Source organism: Grampus griseus, assembly GCF_964374135.1.
Source record: "Grampus griseus genome assembly, chromosome: 1".
In the NCBI taxonomy this organism is placed as follows: domain Eukaryota; kingdom Metazoa; phylum Chordata; class Mammalia; order Artiodactyla; family Delphinidae; genus Grampus; species Grampus griseus.
In genome coordinates, this window is record NC_139017.1 from 135,648,401 (window position 1) to 135,661,672 (window position 13,272).

Sequence of the window (13,272 nt, forward strand, 5' to 3'; positions counted from 1 at the left end):
AGCAGAGTCTGAATTTGAACACAGACCTGTCTAGTTCCAAAGATTGCTCTTTTTTCCACCCTATGGTGTTAAGTTCAACAGCCAAGTTACGAGGAGCTGTGGAAGCAATGTGGAGTCAGGGAGGAGTTAGCTCTACGTGTCAGCCACAGGGGGAATGTTGATGGAGAAGGTGGGCGTTACTGTTGGAAGAAAGCAGTTGACAAGTATACGGGGGATGCACTTGGGGGAAGCAAGAACACGTGAGCGAAGTCGGGGTGGTGGGGAGTATAAAGTTACAGGAAAACTGTAAATTATCCTGTTTGGTTTAAGTGTGATTATGTTGACCTATGGCTGGAGATCATAATTCTGCCCTCTTTAAGATCATAATTCCACAACTTTTGCCAGTGTTCTTGAATGTCATGCAAAGGGGTTTATTTGCATAGGCAGCAGAGAGCCACCCAAAGTTTATATCAAGGGATTTATCAGTAATTGTTGGTACTGTCTCTTTTACAAGCGTTCTTTGTATGTTGTGAAGAAATTAAACATACCCGAAGTGTTTCAGAGAGCACACAATTGTTTTCACTCTGCCTCACATAGACAATAGCATTACTGGCTGGTATGACTCAATAGATAAGCGATGGCATTACATCAGCACCTACAGCCTCTTAGCAGGCACAGTGAAGTCAGCTAATCATGCTGCTTTCTTCCTCGAATAACAAGACATTACGGTTTTCTTTTATGCTCTAGGAAGCGTTAAGAAACTTCAAGGAACTTCGAGCCAAATTTCAAAAGCTTGATGCGCCATCTCTTCCAGGACCTGTTAAATTCCCAGAAGGTGTTTCTCAAAAGGGTGACACTGGAAGCAGACAGTCCACAAAGACTTTGGCCAGTGGGAAATACCCCTCTTCCAACCACAATGAGCCCCTACCAAACTGTGCCAGTGGTGACTCCCAGACTCTTAAACCCCAGAAAGTGAAGTTGGCTCAGAAGAGTGACACTCAGAAATGTTCTAATTCCCTGGAACCTCCTGAGAGTTCTTCTGGTTCTTCAGTAAATTCACAGAAGGCTTCTCTGCTGTTAGATGTGAATCAGTCAAATGCTGAGATAACCAATAAGAAGAAAGTAATGGTGAACAACAGCTTCAGAAAGAAGCTCTGGAACTGGGAGGTTTTATCTCAGAAAAGTAAGATGTCATCAGTCTTTATCCCTGCCAGTTGTGGAATCAGGGCCTTCTATCTGGAAGAGTGGAAAAGCATGGGGCTCACTCCAGAGGAGCCCAGGAAAAAGATGGAAAGAAAAGGAGGCCAGACCCTTCCTTCCCAGAGGCGCTTGATGGCCCAAAGAAGATTGTGTGCCACCTCTGAAGATCCCACTGTTCGACTTTCTCAACATAGCAGCAGGAGCCCAGCAAACCCCAGTCCTGAGACGAGCCCGGCAGGGAGCACCTGCCACCCTGTCTATGATGGTGAGCTCACCAGCCAGGCCCCAGGTGAGAAATCGAATCCCCACAGGCCTGGGGGGAAGGGGCACCGTGTTTCTAATGTAGAGCTTGCTGGCTTGGGATGGTCACATACGTGAGCTGGGCAATGTTTGCTTCAAACTCCAGCACAGGTATTCTAGGCCCATTTGCTAGGTTATAATTTCAGGTTTGGGTAAAGTGATTAATCTCCTGGAATTATATGGAGACACAGTTGGGGCAAACTTGGATTTGAATCTTAGCTCTACTTCTTACAAGATGCATGAAATTGGACAATCTGCTTAACTTCATAAAGCCTGGTCTGCTCTCCTATCAATCGATCCATCACCAATCTTCCTTGTCTTGGTGAATAGTGCAACCATGTCTTGGTTGCTCAGGCCAAAAATCTAGGAGTCATGCTCTATTCCTGTCTCCTCCTCATTCTTTGTGACTAATCCATCAGCAAGCTCTTGGTTCTATCATCAAACTATGTTCTGAATCCCTCTACTTGCTCCCATTTCTGCCTTCTGCCCATGTCTACACCACCATGGGCCATCTCTTGCCTGGACCTGCTTTCACACTCTTGCCCTCCTATATTGTACTTTCCTCCTTGCAGGCACAGTGATCCTCTAAAGCATAAATCCAATCATGTCACTCCCCAGCTCATTTCAACCACAGCCATATTACAGTGGCTCATATGATTTGCTCTTTGACTACCTCTCCTCTCTCACCACATTGGCCTTCTTGCTATTCCTTAGGTACGCCAAACTACTTCTACCCCAGGACCTCTGCACCTGCAGATCCCTCTTCTGGAACATGTTTCCTCTAGGACTTTGATGTCTCACTCCCTCACTTCATCAACATCTCAGCTCAATGTCACCTGCTGTGAGTGGACCTTGTAGATCGCTCTATCTAAAATAGCCACCCCACCGCCAGCATTCTTTATCTTCCTACATTGCTTTGGTTTTCTTCGTATCACTTATCCCTATCTGGTATATTATTATGTATTTGTTTGTTTATCTGAGTAAAATATAAGTTAAATGAGGATAAAAACTGTCTTCTTTACCACTGTATCCCCAGAACCTAGAAGAACAAGGCCAGTTTCAGTGGGTCCTCAAGAAAGTATTTTTTGAATGATTGAAGGCATGGATGGATGGATAGATGGATGTCCTGCTTATAATCTTATATGGTTTCTCTTTGCACTCAGAATAGCATCTAAACTACTTACTGACTTCATAGCTCTGCTGCTTTTGGTCCCTGCTTATGTCTCTGACTTACCTCCTGCTCCCTTCCCTGGTTCACTAGCCCACAGGTAGCACCCTGGATTTCTTGCTGTTCCTTGAACAGATTTTGTTATGACTCAGGACCTTTGCAATTGCTGTTCCCTCTTCCTAGACAACTCTTTTCTTTGATCTTTGCGTAATTGCCTTTAGATCTAAGTTCAAATGATACTTTCCCAGATAAGCCTTCTCTAACCAGAGATCTCCATCTAAAGACCACTACCTCACCACCAAGAGTTCACATTCTTTCATATCATCATTATTTCCTTTATAGAACTAATAGATTGCTATGATTTTCTTTTTTGGGTTTTTTTTTTATTGAAGTATAGTTGATTTACAATGTTGTATTAGTTTCAGGTGTACAGCAGAATGATTCCGTTATACATATATATGTGTTTCTATTCTTTTTTAGATTCTTTTCCCTTATAGGTTATTACAAAATATTGAGTAGAGTTCCCTGTGCTATACAGTAGGTCCTTGTTGGTTATCTATTTTATGTATAGTGGTGTGTATATATGAATCCCAAACTCCTAATTTGTCCCCCTGCTTCCCACCGCAGTCTGTGATTTTCTTATCTGTTTATTTGTTTGTATGTTTATCATCAGCCTCCTCGTATTAGAATGAAAATTCCTGAGGGCAGAACTCTATATGTTCTTGCTCTTAACTCTAGCCGCAGCCCCTAGAACAATGCTTGGAATATAGTAGATAGTTATTGATGAAGGGATGGAAATGAAGAGAGGATGAATGGGAGGAAGGAGAGATGGGAGGAGAGAAAGGGCTAGATAACCTACCTGATGGAGCTGTTGGGAGGATTAAGTGAGAAAACCTATGTAAACTGCTTAGCACAGTGCCTGGTAAAAATTAGGAGCTCAGTTAGTAAGTGATCATTCACTTTCACTGTCTTCTACCTAAGTTGATAAAGACTAAAATCTCTGACATTGCGGCTTATAATTCAAGCCTTAGAAGAATGCAGCTCTGGCCCTGACTATGTAACCCCTGCTGGTAGGGCTAGAAGGAAGCCCCGCTCCCGCCTGCAAAAGATAGCAGGGCTTTGAGGAGGTTGCCCTGAGGTACTTGTGAAACACTAGCCAACTTCTCTAGTTTTGCCATGTAGTCAACCACTGTATTATGTAAACCGAAAAATCAAGGTTTGAATAATGAATAATATAAGAATAATATTATTCTTGAATAGTATTGAGAATATTAAAGAATCTTGAATAATATAAGATTTGGGGCTATTTTCAGTGTAAGAGGCAGATACAATGTTTATATACAATGTTGAAATTTCTGTTGGTTGGCTTATCAGTGCAGAAAGACAAAATACATGAAATTGGGACGGTCCTGGAAAATTCTAGGACACAAAATCCACAGGTGCCCAGGTACCACAAAGCCAGCCTTGAAGCCTGTTCTAGGCATCGAGCCCCGGAAATCATTGACGAATTGTTACTCCTCTTCATGGCTCCCGTGTTAGTTGCCCGTCATCAGTGCTTGAAGAATCCTTTCAGGGAATAATCATTGTCCATTTCCCCTGATGCAGGCCCTGTGCTTGGTGCTGGGGGGAGGTCACTGGGGCCTAGTCCCTGCCCTCGAGGAGCCTACATTCAGTGGGAAGATAGACCAGCTCTTTTAATATGCCACCACACCGATGGAGAAGTGGTAACAATGTGCTAGGGGATACAGAACAAAGAGTGGTTGATTCTGAGTTTGTTTTCTGGTAGAAATCAAGAAAGACCTCCTAGAGGAGGTGTCATTGGAGCAGGGCCTTAAAGAATGAGTCAGAGTTCGCCAAGGGAGAAGTGAGGGAACAGCATTCCAGAACCAGGAGGAATGGCATGAACAAAATCTTGGATATATGAGAGCTATTTAAGGCTTTTAAAGTTAAATCTGGAATGCTGTTCCAGATTATATATATGGCTCATTTTGCTGTACAACCACAACTTTGTAAATCAACTGTACTTCAATTTAAAAAGTAAATTAAAAAAATAGAAACTATAAAAAAATCAAATCTGGAAAACGGAGAAGCCAGTGGTTGTGAGTGAAAGATGTTAGGGCTTTAGGTTGGGGAAGGAGGGTGGTAAAGTGTGATAAGAAAAGAAATGTAGATTGAGGCTGTATGGTGTTTAAATGCCAGAGTATGGAGTGAGTGGACGGCAGCTGAGGAAACTGGGCTTCATCCTCTGGGCAGCTGGTTGGTGACAAGATCAGGTTTGAACAGGGAACCCTATCTAAAAAAAAAAAAAAAAAAAGAGTGACTATATGTGTATGTATAACTGATTCACTTTGCTGTACACTTGAAACTAACACAACATCGATTGTAAATCAACTATATTTCAAGAAAAATTATTTATTTATTTTCTTTATTTTGGGGGCTGTATCAGGTCTTCGTTGCAGCGTGAGGGCTTCTCCCTCGTTGCGGTGTGTGGGCTTCTGTCTAGTCGTGGTGTGCAGGGTTTTTCTCTCTCTAGTTGTGACGCGTGGGCTCTGTAGTTGGCAGCACGCTGGCTGTCTCATTGGGGCACGCAAGCTCAGGAGTTGTGACGCGTGGGCCTAGCTGCCATGCAGCGTGTGGGATCTTAGTTCCCCGACCAGGGATTGAACCTGCGTCCCCTGCATTGTAAGGCGGACTCTTCACCACTGGACCACCAGGGATGTCCCTTCGATAAAAATTTAAAAAAACAAAAACAAAAACAAAAAAAGGTCAGGTTTGCATTTTGATCAGGACACTCTGTCTGCTGGGCGGAGAATAGATGGTAGGGGAGTGCGGCTGAGGCCAGCCATGAAATGGAAATATTAACCTACATTTTGGACTGTTTATGCTCAGAGGACCAGCCAGATGTCAGTCATCCACAACTTCCCAACACCAAGCCACTGCCTTCCGTCAAGTCCCTGGGTCCTCCTCCCGCAAAGCCACCGAGGCCCCCGGTCGTGAACCTCCAGGCCTTCCAGACGCAGGCAGCTGCCCTTCCCAAGACCCACAGGGAAGGTAAGGAAATGCGCAGGGCCCCGTGCACAGCCAGCCAACAGAAGTCACGGCTCCCGTGGCCGGACCCCCGTCACCTCCCGCTCTGCAGCATCGTCTCCCAGGGGACAGTGCCGGACTGCTTCTCTGTGGGGCTCGACATCCATCACTGCTTATTCTCACGTAGAGGCTGTGGCAGCTCGCCTGTGAAATGACACATCTGTGGGAATTGGCCCCTTATCGCTGCTGGGCCAGCCTGCTTCCCCTGAGAGCACTGCATTTGATCACTGGGAATCTGTCCAAGAGGAAGAAAACAAAAAGTAGCTGAGGAGGGAGGCAGGGAGTCTTCGTTTTCCTACAAAGCCCATGTTGTCAACACAACCAAGTGCCGTAGGGGAGGGGGAGGGAGTGAAGAGAGGAAAGTCAGTGTGAACTTGACCTGGGATCCTGCTGGGAGTTCCTTGGGCCTCTGTGATCTGCCTTCAGGAATGAATTGAAGGGCCCCTACCCCTGCCCCCATTAGTCCTTTCCAGGACCTGCATCCTTGGCAGCCATCCTCCTGTGCTCTTGTGTGTTTTCCTCTACTATGTAAAGGGAAACACCTTCTCACCCCGCGTTTCCCCCACTGCAGCTTGATCCTGCTGACACTGTAAACACCTTCACTTACATTTGCTCTAGTGAAACACAAGGTGAACATACACTTTGGGGTGATGCGTAGTGCTGTGCTAGCATTTGTCTTACTGTGTCCATGAGTGCCTGTGGATGGTACACTAAAAGAGCTAATTCTTCGTTCATTTATTCTTAGTTTGTTGTCTGTTCATTAGACTGCTTTGGGCAAACTTTGGGTGAAATTTCTTTAACTCAGTGATTCTCAAACTTCAGCATGCATCAGAGTTAGCTAGAGGACTTGTTAAAACACAGCTTACTGGGCCCAACCCCAGAGTTCTGATTCAGTTGGTCTTGGTTTGGGGCCTGAGAATTTACCTTTTTAACAAGTTCACGGCGAGATGCTGATGTTGCTGGTCCAGGGACCACACTTCGAGAACCACTGCTATAAGTCATCTGAAGTTTTATCCTAAAAGAAAATCCTATAGCGAGAAATCGAGCTCTGCTAAGTATACTTTGATAATATGGCCACCTCCATATCAAAGAAGGCTCAGTATGACTTTTATAAGCATTAAATAATTCAGGCCTCAAACCATCTCTCTGAAAAAGAAGGTTGTCAGAGAACAGAGAACATAGGACTAAGATTTCGGGAATAAAATGGGCTTTGTCGATCCCAGCTCCCCCCTCGCTAGCTATGTAAGTCTGGGCATGGTACTCACTGAGCCTCATTGTCGTTATCTATAAAATGGGGATGATAATAACCCTCGATGATTGTGAGGAGAAGTGAGATGAGGCCTGGGGAGACTTTGAACAGTGCTCGGCACTCCAGTAAATGCTCAATAAAGGCACTGTTATCATTCACTCAAGCACACGCTGAGCAGCTATACTCTCTTTGCCAGGCTCCGTGATAGAAACAAGGGATTAAGAGGTAAACCCCACAGGGCTTACCTGGAGGTAAGCCCCTCCAGGGCTCCAGGGGGTCAAAGTCTAATACAGGAGATTGCACTCATAAATAAGCACCATAAAGTGTAGGTGAACACTGCATGCAGGACCGACGGTCCCTGGGTGCCAGGGGGAGGGGCGGCTTGGGGCACAGGTAAGCTGCCCTTCTACATTTTGTCTTTGGGTCGGGGGAGGAGATGGCGGGGTGTGGTCATTGCACAAACAATTCACATAAACAGGCTGCCACTGAAACCCCTCTTTTTCACCCTGCCTCTTGCTCTTGCAGCAGCTGGGGAGGAAGGCGACATGCCTCCAGAGAGGTGAGTACCCGTTTTTCAATTGTGTAGGAGCGTAGCCCATCAAGGAGGCTGCTTAGCCTGCCCAAAAGCAGGCAATGAGCACACGCCAGGTGTCTGTATTTCTCAGAAGAGTTGCAGGAAGAGCAGATTTATAAGCACCAAACTGCAACTTTAGATTAAATGAGAGATTAAATAAACTGCATTTAAAAACCAGGCTGCTGTTAAGTTGCAAAGATGGTCATCTGAGGTCCTTTTACTTATGATACAGTTGGGTTCAGTAAATTGAAACATCAGCCTCTGTAGTAATAAATCAGATTACAGGCCACAGAGTGCTGTGGGCAGCCAGTGTGATGTTAGGAATCGGTAATGGGACAAAGGACCTTCTGGTTTTGGTGCACTCATTGTAAGATTTTGGCCATGAAGTGTCAGCCCATTAATCACTCAGCCACATACTATCTGTTGAGCCCTCTGATGTGTCATGCATCAAGCTGGCTACTGTATACAGATGTTCTCACTTCCTCTTCTCAAGAACGCTGTGAAGTTGCTGCCCCTGTCCTCATTTTCCAGCTAAAGACAGTTGGCCTCAGAAAGTTTGTCACTTGCAGAGGCATGACTCCAACCCAGGTGTGCCCAGACTATTTTTTTAACTGAGATATAATTGATATATAACACTGTATAAGTTTGAGGTGCACAGTGTATTGGTTCAAGACACTTATATATTACAATATTATTACTATGGTAGTATTAGCTAATGCCTTTATCACTTTGCATAATTATTTCTTTTTTGTGCTGCAAATAGTTAAAAATCTAGTTGCTCAGCAGCTTTGAGTTTATAATATAGCATTATTTTTTACTGTAATCCCTATGTCGTGCATTGAATCTCCAGAACTTATCTATCTACAGGTTGCAAGTTTGTACTCTTAAACAACATCTCCAATTTCTCCATCCCCCAGCCCTTGGTAACCACCATTCTATTTTCTGCTTTTACAAGTTCTGTTTTTTTTTTTAAGGTTCCACATATAAGTGATATCATGCAGTATTTGTCTTTCTCTGTCTGACTTATCTTACTTAGCATAATGCCTTCAGGGTTCATCCATGTCTTTGCAGATGGCAAGATGGCCTTCTTTTTCAAGGTTGAATAATATTCCATATATAAATGTGTGCATATATATATATCTCACATTTATAATATTACATTCATATATCTATAACATTATCTATCACATTTACACATTTATATATATAATATGTGGATTTTATATATATATATATGTATATATCTCATATCTTCTCTACCCATTCATCTGTGGACACTTAGGCGTCCATCCATATCTTGGCTATTGTGACTAATGCCGCAATGAACGTGGGAGCACAGGTATTTTTTTGAGATCCTATTTTTGTTTCCTTCAGGTGTATACCAAGGTATAGGATTTCTGGATCATATGGCAGTTCAATTTTTAAGTTTTCAAGGAAGCACCATACTGTTTTCCATAGTAGCTGTACTAACCGGTATGCCCAAACTATTTTGACTATACAAACTCCTTCACAAAGATGCTCCTGTTCTCTAGAAGGTCAGTCTTAGAAGGAGAACTAAACATAAAAATAAATAATCATACTACTTATTCATTCATTAAATGTTTATAATAGTAGAATGTGTTACATTTTGTAATAGAGAAAGGTATAAGTTTCAGAGGTTGCAAAAATGCAGAGGGATCATTTTTCCTTGGGAGGGTCAGGCAAGTCTTTATAGAAAACATATGAGTTGTCTATTGCTACAGTAATACTGCATAATACCAACAGAACATCAACAGTATACAAAGTGACTGTGGGTTCGGCTGATCTGGGCTGGGCTCAGCTGGTGTGGCTCACATGTTGAAGACTATCTAGACAGTTTTGCTGATACTGAGTCAGAGTGGAAGGGCATTGAAGCTTTACATGGCAGTGGGCAGGGATCCATGAAGGGGTGAAGAATAGGGGCATTAACTCAATCAACCTAACAGTGAAGAGGAAACATTTGAAATAAGTATTGAGGATAAACATCTGTTGGAAAACGTGGGAAGGTACACTATAGGCAGAGGCAGGAAGTGTGGAGTAACAAGTCTTCTTTTGGAAACTAGAACTACTTGAGTTAGAGTATAGAAAGTATAGTAAGGAATGGAAAGAAATGGGAGGGAGACAGGAACCAAATCATGGAGGATCTCGTACACTAAGGACTTGATACGATGCTCTTGTTCAACAAGGAACAGACCGAATGATGCTAGAAAAGATTCATGTGCTCTAGGAACTCCTGGTTCAGTTGTCTGTTTGAAAGAGTTCAAGGATGGCATGAGGTAGGTCAGTGGAACTGCCTTCTATGTGCATTTATATGAAAGAGGGAAAAAAATTTAGAAGGCTTGGGAGATGATTTGCACTATTTACTCAATGAACATGGGCCTCAGTATCACAGTTTGAGGGGAGAATGTAATTCTGCTGTGCTCTGAGTCAGTCTTAATTCCCTCTTGCCTCAAATACGGTGAGCACCTCAGTATGATTATGAGTGTGATTCAGCACACTCATAAGTTAGTGTTCAGCTAGATATGCATTTTCCCTACAGCTTGGCTCTAAACTAAGCTGACTCCTTCTCTGGCACTTGAATCATCCATTTCAACATGGGGGGCAAACTTGCTGTGATGGGCAAGTATTGGGAAACTGTAGTCAGCCTCTAACGTGACACCTTCTTCCTAAGAGATTTACAAGGACAGTTTCACTATTCTGTCCTTTCACACTGACTTTAGAACCTAGCCTCATCTAAGATGAGGCTCACTATACTTCGGTTATGATATGGGCCATACTGCTATAAGAGTGAAAGACAAGAGATGAAGAGGCACCAGAATACTTAGGCCTGTCTTCATAGAAGGAAAAACACCTTGAGATGTATCCTGTGTGATAGGTCAGGATTAGGTAGGCTTACTTATTTGTTCCCTTTTGTGTGACTGTAAGATAGGTGAGGGCAGGGTTTTGTCCCCAGAAATAACCACATTCTTGACTGGTAGTTGGTAGATGGATGGATGGACGGACAGATGGATGGACTAAAGGACAGAGCAATGGCTGGTCAGTATAGAGCTAGAACATGATTGAAAGCAAGGTGGTAGTAATAAAAAAGAGGATATAAAGAGACAAAAGAAGTATGCTGATGTGGAAAAGTAAGAGATGACATTAGATCCTGAAATACATTAAGTGCCATGCTAAGGATTTTGAATTTTATCTTGTCAATGATAAGAAATTAGCTTGAACAAGTAAATGCCATGATGCTAGGCAGCCTTAGATACAACTTCTGTGGAAACTGGCGCTTGTTTGGGAAGAACATCTTCCATGTTCATGGTATTAATTTTCAATAAAGATATTAGATTAGAAATAGAATATGTCAGATCTTATTACTGGAAGGAGACATGGCAATTATCTAATGCAGCCAGGCCATTACAGCATAATGTTAACAAAAATCTGGGCTTTTCATCTAAGCCTTACCATTTAACACCTATGTAGTACTGGACAAATGCCTTAACCTCTGCAAACCTCAGTTTCTACTTATGTAAAATGGGATATTGATAGATCCTAACTCATGCAATTGTGGTGTTGGTTAAATGAAGTAATGATTGTAAAGTGTTTAGCACATTACCTAGCATCTAGAGAGTGCTCAATACCATTTACTTGGCTGTTATACAACCTCCCACCAAAGGCAAGAATTCATGCTCAGAAGCTTAGTCTCTTCAAAAATCCTTTCATGGGGACCTCATTGCCTGGAGAGTCCAGTGTTTTTCTTTGTTGGGCCAGATTTTATCCACTGAACATATATTTATTGAGCATCTACTATATGCCAAGCCCTCTTATATACATTGAGAATACAGCAGTGTATAAAATATCTTACATGTACCCACACACACATTTGTTCGTTTGTTTATTCAAAAGTCCTTCAAGTTGGGCTGGAAAAAGAAATGACTTCCTTACTCTAGATTCCCAACCATCCCTCCAAGATCTATTCATTGGTATTATGGATGTTGTTCTTACTCCTCCTTTACGTGACAGTTTTTAAAACATCTAAGGACTACTTTCTTCTCTAATCTCAAACGGTCATTGTTTTCAACCATTACTCATAAAACGGGAGTCTTTGTGTTTTCACTGTATTTCTGTGGATATATTTTGTAATCCTCTTGTTAGGAACTCAGTGCATTTAGAATAGCCATTTTTACTTCTGAGCCTCTCTATATTGTGTATTAAATATAAGCAGCATTGTGTAATGGAGCAAGTACAGGTCTGGAGTCAGATTAGCATGGGTTCAACCACTCTATTTTACACAAGTCATTCAACAGCTCAGAGTTTTGACCTGTGCGTCTGTAAAGTGAACATAGTAATATTTACTTCATTGATGGTCACAAAGACTAAATGAGATAAATTATATAAAGCATGGAGTACACAGAAGATGATCAATGAGTCTTAGTTTCTTCAACTCTTGGCCTCTCCATTTCTTCTTATCTCTGGAATATTAATATCTCATTAATGAATTGACTCTGTGGAGTTTATCCTTTGTCATCACTCTTTCATGCAAACCAAGCTGGTTGGCATGCCTCTTGAATAAGCAGCTCCTATTTGTGTTTGTGAGCAAAGCAGGGTAGTCCCAGGGCAGTAAGCAGCCCTGGGTCTATATCAGTACTTAGCAGAGTTGGCTAATATTTTATTCATTAGCTATCAATATGGGTTTTCTCCTATTAAGAAGAGTCAGAGGGTAGTCCTGAGTCAGGGAATCTCTGACTTAGACACTAAGGCAGGGAGAGGCTATTTATTTCAGGAGTAGAAAAGATTCAGACAGTACACTGTTTCTCGCGTGAGGGTCTGTGCCTGGATCTCAGGATTCCACCATATTCTCTTCTGGACTTTTAATTTTGTATTTTCATTTTGATGATCATCTTTAAAAGATAATATAAGCCTATTTTCAATCTTCTGGATGGCCTCCTTCAACCTAATACTTTGGGACATACTTTTGTGTTTGGTTTTTGATATTTCTTTCCCATGCAGAGTGGGAAACACAAGCATCTTCTAGGGCTGAGCAGATTATGTGACTATGTCTAGGACCTGTATTAGACAACCGGGAAGAATAGAACCTGGGGAATAAATGCCTTTACTAAAGCGTTCAAGTAAAATAATGATGATAACAGAGAAATGACATCGTGGCCAAATAAGATGAAGCTGTAGTCCTTATTTGAATAGTGGTAAGTGCTATAAAGAAAAAAAATGTTTATACAAGTTTTAAAGGTTACACTCCACTTACAGTTATTACAAAATATTGACTATATTCCCTTTTTTGTACAACACATTCTTGTAGCTTATCTTACACCCGATAGTTTGTAACTCCCACTTCCCCACCCATATATTGCTCCCCCCAAATGGTAACCACTAGTTTGTTTTCTATCTCTGTGAGTCTGCTTCTATAAAGAAAAAAACTTAAAGCATATTAGGATAATAACAGGGGGTTGGGAGTGAAATAAAGGAGGTGTAGGATGATCAAGAAAAGCCTCCCTGAGGTGGTGACATTTGGGCTGAGACCTGAATGATGAGGACGCAGTTATGGAAGGTCTAGAAGATGTTCCAGGAGAGGGAACAGCTGGGCGAATTCTCAAGAACCGCCCTCTACACATTTCAAGAACCAGAATGGCAGGGAGCACAGCTAAAACACAGCGCTCTAGGGGAATGGCGGTGCTGGTTCTTGGGAGCCGTGGA

General features: G+C 42.4%; 1 protein-coding gene across 1 annotated transcript in view; it reads left to right on the top strand.

Moving 5' to 3' along the window:
- The window catches only part of FYB2 (FYN binding protein 2), a gene marked incomplete at its 5' end in the record, with an annotated part of 134,727 nt that overhangs the window by 50,589 nt on the left and 70,866 nt on the right, over positions 1-13,272 (top strand). Inside the window, 3 exon segments of the mRNA XM_082666830.1 lie at positions 727-1,468; positions 5,537-5,698; positions 7,509-7,542. Coding sequence (XP_082522956.1) covers positions 727-1,468; positions 5,537-5,698; positions 7,509-7,542 — 938 coding nt within the window.